Source organism: Magnolia sinica, chromosome 17, assembly GCF_029962835.1.
Source record: "Magnolia sinica isolate HGM2019 chromosome 17, MsV1, whole genome shotgun sequence".
In the NCBI taxonomy this organism is placed as follows: Eukaryota; Viridiplantae; Streptophyta; class Magnoliopsida; order Magnoliales; family Magnoliaceae; genus Magnolia; species Magnolia sinica.
The window spans coordinates 37561516-37570343 of NC_080589.1; the positions used below are offsets into that span (position 1 = coordinate 37561516).

Sequence of the window (8828 nt, forward strand, 5' to 3'; positions counted from 1 at the left end):
ACCTTGGCTGCCACATCCTTCAACAGAGGAAAAGCCTCACCTATGATATATAAGAGGGTAAGAGTCTTACGTGCGAGCACTTAGTGTGTGATGGTATTATCACCTCTAGTGCTTGTGTTTAACATGAGTGCGGGAGGAGCGTGGGACCCATCCTCGCCACGTGTCATAGCATAGCTCTTGTAACCTCCCCATCTCATTCTCGATTTCTCCCCTACTATGCATTAGGCTCCAGATCCACTCCAATAACTATATTAAATGCATCTCGAGCTCTAGTATAAATCTTCATATGTATTATGTGTGGATGCTTTTGCTCTGTTAATACTCCCAAAGTAAACTGTATTGTGTTTTATTATGGTTAGAAAAGGGGGCAAATAAAGAGAGGAGAGAATGGGAGAAAAGAGCATTGTAGCTACTCTCCCTCAAGCCTCTTACTTAGAATAGAGCTCAACTATAAAGAGATAATTATGGTTGTTACCAAGGATAAGCATACAAGGGATAAGAACAGAGAGTTATGGTGCACTGCATGAGCACCAAAGACAATATGAAATGTGTCATTTCCAACACTTCGCATTGATATCACACATGCTAGCTATGCCCAAGACATCTCTAATTTGATGTCGATTAGAAGCCCTTGTAAAGATATTTGGCAATTGATTCTCTGCATAGACGAATGACATAGTTAACAATTTTGCCATTATTTTTTTCTCAAATAAAGTGACAATTCACTTCAATATGTTTGGTATACTCATGAATGAATGGTTATTTTCAATGTGAATGGCATCATGAATGAAGTAGTTGAGTAGATTTAGAGTACTGGTCATTGTGAGCTCACAAGTTGTATTTTCCATTGCCTAGTTCTCGGCTTTTACAGATGATCAAGCCATTAAACCTTGGTTCTTGATTTTCCAAGTTACCATATTCTATCGCACAAAGGTATAATAGACACTTGTAGATCTCCTATCATTAGATAAACCATCCAAACTGACATCATCATAAGCATTGATATTTAATTTATTATAATGAGCACGGGGAGCAATTGTCATGATTATGAGGGCTAGATGACCATAGTGGTTATTGATGTTTCTATAACATTGAAAGATTGTGATTTCTCATGAAGCCACATTTGACGAGTATACCCAGTGTCCGTAGTATCGGTATCGTTACAAGTACTACTGGCTGCAGATACAGAAACATGTAACAGTATCAACGATACACATAAATGTATCATTGATTGCAGGAAACATTGGGAAACATGGGGAAGTGGTGTAAGTTTTTCAGTGAAACTTCAAGAGATGCTAAAATATACATATTTACATATTTAGGAATAAAAACAATTTTAAAAAGGATGCGTACATAGTTTCCATTTAGTGGGGGCCTAAAAGCATGCATTGTCATAAGAAATCAATGCAATTGTAACCAGAATGAGTTCGTATGATACAAATGCAGGTACCAGACAATAAGTAAGACATTTAAAAAGAAAAGAAACTAAAAAAACATACCTATCTAGCCATCTCTCATACCCACAGGGAGTTACGAGGTGGCTCGAAGTCATCATCTCCATCCCTACTCTGTTTGTCATGATATTGTTGCTCAATATGTCAACAGTACTGTGCCTAGGTCATTGACTGCTCATTGTAATGGAGGTACTCTCACACATGTCTCTGGTAGTTATCCTCTTCGAACTGTACGAGTATGCCCAAACGTGGGTAGTGCATAATGAATATCAACTATGACTGATTTGGGTCCTGAGGGAATAAATCGACTCCAACCCCAACTCTCAGATAATATTTAGCCTAGTCATATGACGGGCAATGTTTTAAATATTGACGATATTGGCTGATATATCCTGCAATATATCTTGTATCCCATCTGTGTGATACGAAACGCACAGGTAATGTCGATATATCCCACATGTTCGATCCGGTGAGCATTTTCAATTTCCAATCCCTTTTTTTGTTGAAATTATGTTAAATCAGTGTCAAAAGGTTATAAATCTATTGGTTCTTCATGTTTTGCATGAACAATCATGAAGTTGGAGCTTTATTTCGATATCCATTAGTCCTTCATGTTCTCCATTTTTTTTCTTTTTCGAATTTTTCCTTCAATCAGCTATCAATTGAGACTAAATTCGAAGTATTTAGGAGTATATGATTAAATGATCATCACATATACTCTAATTTCGAAATTTGAGTGTAGGTGGTCTGATTTGGGGGAATTTCAAAAATTTCCCAATTTCTCCCATATTGCTTGCAATGTTGCACTCCAAACATAAAATCAAGCATGTATGAGGGCTGATATACTGATTTGTTAAGTCCTTTTCAATTTTCGGAAAATAAAAATCAGTTTTTAATAAAAAAAAATTTATTAAAATATTATTTTTTTTTGAAAATTTGCTTCAACCTACTGTCAATTGATACTAATTTCGAAGTATTTAGAAGTATTTGATGAAATGATCATCACATAAACTCTAGATTTTATGCATTCAATTTGAATATAGTTGCATTAATTCATTCAAACAACGCATAGCTTAGGACCCTATATAAAGGAAACTATTATATGCACTTCTCTTTTGAGATGTTATGATTTTAAACTATGTATTAAGATCTTTTTTAACAATGCCTAAAGTTTTATTGAAAAATTCAACCTTTTTCCCAATGTTTTCTCATGTTTTCCAAAAAATGCTATAAATTACCTAATACAAACAATATAAACTATGTGATAACTGATATGTATCTGTATCTCAAGTATGCGATACGTAACGCGATACTGATATTTCGAACACTGATGACAAGTACCCCAAATATCCCCCTCCATACCCATAACTAGAAGTGTTATCCTTCGGCTATGCATATCTGTAGGTGTCTATGAAACTCCCTTGCTCTAAACTAATATCCAAGAATGACAAGCTACTTGCAACTATCCATCCATCCATGCATACATACATAAACGCATGCATATTGATCCATTTATCCATGTATGCATGCATATATTCACACAATGCGTGATCTATCCATCCATCCAACCATTCATCCATGCATGCATTATACATAAACGCATGATCCATCCATGCACGTGCGCGCACACACACACACACACCATATATGGATGGTTGGATGTAAGTGTGTGTACTGATTTTCTATGAACAAATGCAATCTGTTGATCATAAACATGAACCATAAATAATAAAACATCATAAAAATAGAAATATAAGTTTTATTCATTAAGCATTATATATATATAAAAGGGACAACTAAGTATTTTAGGGAAGAAAATGGGAGAATTTTTTTTTTTCCCCAATTTTCCCAAAATTTCCATTTCGATCTTATATTCTTTCGATTTCTCACCAAATTCATGCCAATGCATCAGAATCATGCATAAACATGGATTTGCAATGAAATCCTCTAGCAAATCAAAGAAAAGCTATTTTGTTCAACTTTTTCATACCGCCTAGCTTCTAATCCACTGAGCTTTCAATCCGAAATTTCTCTACGGAATGGGAGCTTCGATCCACAAGAAATGAATGAAAGGTGCCAAAATCCACTCTTGCAGATTTGGAAAAAACAACTCAAAAAATTTGATTTTCTATTTATCTTTTTGTTTTCTTGTTTACACACCAGCTCACTGGAAAGGATAGGTTTCGAACTGAATCGATGATAATATCACCGATACAATCGATTTTCGGTATTCAAACGCAACATGTGATTGAGGATACAGTCGATTTCTGATATTCAAGCACATGAGACTGAGTAGTGATATTTTGGTGATATATCTTCATACTGATATTTGGTGATGTCACTGAAATATTGCTGATTTCTGGATTATTTTTATTTTTTAAAATTAAAGGTGATGTCGGTATCATGGAGGTAGCAATGCCAATAATATCGGCGATATTATCAATAACATTGCCAATACTCGGAGCATTGAGTATACCTTTGTGTTATGAGCCCCGATTTCAGCCAATAATTCATCAGGAGTTCTAATGTAGACTGCATCAAGGACATGGATCCTTGGGTAAGCCATGATAAGATGTTTGATGGATCATCAAGACTGTGACAATTCTGCCACCAGTTTGGATGCCCGTATCTGATCTATTGGAGCTTCTCTCAATAAGAGAGTGGACATGAACCATTGGCCCTTGGGCCACTTTTGGGTGATCATGATTCACCCAGAAATCCCATCACCAGAATTGGACACCGGGTGTAGCCATCAGTGGGAGTGTGAACCTATCAAAATTGGGACCTAGTGTGATCATTGGTGCACCACTTACAGTGGGACCACCAAAGCTGGACGATTACATGAATTTGTTAGAGTGCTATTTTAATTAGTTGCTAGTTTTTTTATTGGTTGCTAGTGAATGTGGTTTAATTTCATTGGTTGAGACAACTCATTAAGGTTTAGAAGGAACTTGTGTAAGTTTATTCATGGGGATAAGGTGGCGGCTTCTGTTATTGTGTTTTGAGAAAATTACTAGTGAAGAAAAAGTTGTGTTCCATCCCTTCTTATACTTTATCCTTGGGTATGTATTGTTCTTGCCGAGTGACTCACAAAGAGAGTTTTTTTCTTGTTTGCAATTTTTATAACCTGATCCAGGTATCCTTCGGAGATGAAACTCCAAACTTCTCTGTAAAATTGAACTTTATATTGAACTTATATAATGAGTTTTCTACTGCTGGTAAAGCCCTGAGTGTTAAGACAAGTAATCTTCTGATTTGGCTGTAAGAACTTAAATGAAGCACTTCTTGTTGATTCACACATAATTTAACATAAAATATTAATTAAAAAAAAGAAAAGAAAAAAGATTGACCTTAAGTTACTGCAAAAGTTTGACACCGCCTGCGGACTTGGTGAGCAACTAAAGGTACAATTGCCTGGGACAAGGCTTCTACAGATATTACCAAACCTTGGTTCTTGATTTTCCAAGTTACTAGATTCTCTACTACAAGGTACAATAGCCACTTGCAGATCTCCTATCATTAGATAAACCATCCAAATCTCTATCGCAATAACCACTGATGTTTAGATGATTATGATGAGCCCAAGGATCAATTGCTGTGATTTAAAGGGCTAGATGACCACAGTGGTTATCGATGTCTCTTTTAACATTGAAAGTTTGTGATTTCTCACCAAGCCACATTTGATGAGCATACCCTTCATGGAATTATGACCCTCGATTTCGGCCAATAATTCATGGGATGTTTTGATGTAGTCCACGTCAAGTACATGGATTCTTGTTATTCTGATCATTGGGTAAGCCATGACCAAGACTTTTCATGGGTCATCAAGACCATGACAGCCATGCCACCAGTTTGGATGCCCGGATCTGATCTATTGGAGCTTCTCTCAACAGGAGAGGGAACGTGACCAACTGGCCCTTGGCCCTTGTGGGTGATCATGATTCACCACGAAATCCCATAACCAGCATTGGACACTGGGTGCAGTCATCAATGGGGCACAAGGTATTCCATAATGGTAACGGTGGTCATAACGTAACGGCCACCATAGTTACCATTATGATATGGGCCGTAATGGCTGTTATGGCATTTTTTTTTTTTTCCTGAAAAGATATCGTTACCGTTATGATATGGGCCGTAACGGCTGTTATGGCCTATTTTATTTTTATTTATTTTTTATTTTTTTTAATTTCTGAAAAGATCTGTTTTGGCCCTGTTACAAACTGTTATGGGACCATTACGGGCCAGTTTTTCTGTAACGGCCGTTAAGGTTGGTTCGGCCCACCGTTACATAATCATTTTGTCATACCATGATGGGCCATGAACCTACTAAAATTGGGACCTAGAATGTGATAATTGGTGTACAACTTCCAGTTGGACCCACCAAAGCTGGACAATTAAATGAATTTCTTGGAGTGCTATTTTAATGAGTTACTTAAGACGTAAGCTAGTATTTTTATTGGTTACTAGTGACGTGGTTTAATTCCATTGGTTGAGACAATTCATTGGGATGAGAATGTGGCTTCTATTGTTGTGTTTAGAGAAAATTACTAGTGAAGAAAAAGAAATGGAAGTTCCATCCCTTTTCATACTTTATTCTTGGGTTTGCATTGTCCTTGCCAAATACTCGCAGAGAGCACTTTTTTCTTCTTGTTCACAATTTTTATAACCTGATCCAGGCATCATTGGAGATGAAACTCCAAAACTCCTCTTTACAATTGAACTTTTTTTTTTTGTTAGCTTGTTAGACACCCACTGTCAGATCACACTTCACTGTTAGCCAGCCCCAGTAGGGAATCGATGTCAAGACCTCGGTGTTGAAACGAGGTATCTTTCACTCAGTCCACCACTTGAGCTATGCATCTGGGTGTCTTTACAATTGAACTTAAATAGCGGTTTTTCTACTGCGGGGAAAAGCCCTGAACTTAGGCACTTAGCAGTGAGTGTTAAGACAAATAATATTCTCATTTGGCTGTAAGAATTTAAATGAAGCAGTTCTTGTTGATTCACACAGAATTGGAGATAAAAATTAATAAGAAACAATTGACTCTGAAGTTAGTAAAAATCTTCGCAAAAGTTTGACACCGGCTGCCGTCTTGACACAACCCTCCTTATCTGGGCTTGAGACCGGCAACGAGATCACAAAATTCAGAAGGTGCTATGTAATAGACTATGACATTAGTTGATTACAATCAAAAGCTATCTAATTGTCTATTACATAGTCTTCAATCCTGATGGCCTATGGTCTCACTAAAGTTATAGCCCTTGATAGGGTAGAAATGCAGAAAAGGATTCATGTAGCTGACCCTAGTTAGTTGGGATCAGTATTTTAAATAGATACCTATGTTATGTGGTGTGTAGCTTATGCCACGTAACATAACTTAGCCTTAACGCTAAGTCGTCACACGCTACACAGACTACACTACATGCTATGTAGCTCCCATTGCGAGTTAGTTTCCACTACAATATTAAAGTCAATTAATTTTTTCAATGATTTGTTACATTTTTCTATGTTAAATAAAATTAATTAATTTTTTCATTAGTTTTAGTAAAAATAATATAAGTAACAGTATTAAATCAGTTGCATTGCTGTTTCTTTGCCTTTACACTTTAGGCTGTGTTTGGTTGCACCAAACATCTTGAAATTTTGTTTAATTTCATAATTAATCAGTCTAAGTTGGGATAAGGCTTAGATGATGATGATGATTTACCTTAAAAGGATTTCTTGACCTTCCCTTCTTAAAAGGAAGTGTCCGAAATTCGCTTTTCCTTCATTAGGCAGTTGACCACGAGTTTGATCTAGCCGTAAGAAGATCTCTTGGTGTAAATCCTCATTCAAGGCACTACTAAAAGTTGAGTTTCTTGAGTTTTGAACTCCAGTGTTCAGTACCAAACCTTTGGTGTTGGGAAATGTGCTGTCTGAAGTCATGCGCCATGACTTTGTGAAAATACATTCATCAGTCCTGTGCAGGTTCGTTCCCTATTTGATGTCTCACACATCACTTTGCTATTATATACAAAGAGATGACCATACCTCCCTACTTCTACAGGGAAGCAAAAACCATCTTTTAAAAACAAGTTTTTGAAATTAAATTCTGATATCCTTGTCACTGATGCACATATGTAAAGCTCCATCTCACCTTTGAAATGTCTTCAATTTTTATCTATGAAAAACGTATCTATTGGTATGCCACCTTTTTCTGCATTTTATCATGCATGCTTGGAAAGTGTTTGAAATATGAATACACATGACATGTGCTTGTACGGTGGATCTAAAGAACCTTTGAAGGAATTTTTCACTATGTTCTGAATTTCGTGTCTTGCTGATCTTGAAGATCTGTATTCATATGATTTTATTTTATTTTATTTTGTATGTTTTTTCTTTTCAATTGTTACAACAGAATCTGATAGCAGAAGTCCAGCGGACACTTTATGCAACTTTCCTGGAGTTTGATGGTGACTTGGAAGATGAGAGTGACTTAGAGAGTCTCATCGAGAAGCAGTTTATGGGTCTGCAGAAAGCATTTAGGATACCTAAGAAGGCAGGTGATGATGCTCGTACTATGATCTCGAAGAAGTTATTAACTCTATTTAGGATAGGCAAGCTTGGGCCTTTCACACTGGACAACGTTCCCAATACCAGGGACCCTATAGCTTGAGTGATTTTGTTGTGGCACAAATGTAAATATGGAACATTTCCTTTAAGACACTATGGATATTAAGTGGGGTTCCAACCCATGGCTTAGTGGTAGACAATGCATTTCAACATTGAGGGCATGGTTTTTAAGTGCCTGTGTGGTGGGTGTGTGTGTGTGTGTGAGAAAGAGAAAATGGTATGGATATTAACTTACAGGGTAAATCTTGTTTGTATTGCGCAACTTAAAAAATGGTGGAGACTTTTCTACTGTACAAATGGCATGGTTGTACGACAATCCAGAATGTCCAAATTGCTGACCCCAGCTATGGATGGAGGATAACCTAAAAATTGCACTGAGAGGATGATATTAGTTTGTCTGATTTTTTTTTTCACTGTGGAATTTGTACCACACTGTTTTTCTCTTAAGAATCCATTTGATGGCCATCAAATTGGATGGTTAGGAATGCTTTTGACCAGTGTGATTTTGGAGATATGCTCCATCCTCAATGGGACCCAAATTTGGATGGTCTGGATAGCTATACATGAGTGCCAGGTGAGGGTGGATCACTGCCATCTTTTAAAATGTGCAAACTAATGTCAGAGTCTGCCTCTAAATTATGCTAATCTGTAGAAATGCATTGCATCTTTGATACAGTCCATGCAAGTTTATCAAGATAGTCCATCACATTGTATTTAGGCTTTTGGTTTTAATTTAATAATGGAATAATATGTGAAGAGTT

The 8828-nt window shown here is 36.7% G+C and overlaps 1 protein-coding gene across 3 annotated transcripts in view; it reads left to right on the plus strand.

Annotated features, from left to right (window-relative positions):
- Positions 1–8228, plus strand: part of LOC131230232 (short integuments 2, mitochondrial) — a 115473-nt gene extending 107245 nt beyond the window's left edge. For all 3 annotated transcript variants that reach the window (XM_058226064.1, XM_058226060.1, XM_058226063.1), the window contains one exon: positions 7853–8228. In XM_058226064.1, the coding sequence (XP_058082047.1) occupies positions 7853–8110 (258 nt within the window). In that variant the 3' untranslated portion in view covers positions 8111–8228. The remainder of the gene's footprint in view (positions 1–7852) is intronic.
- The last annotated feature ends 600 nt before the right edge of the window (positions 8229–8828 follow it).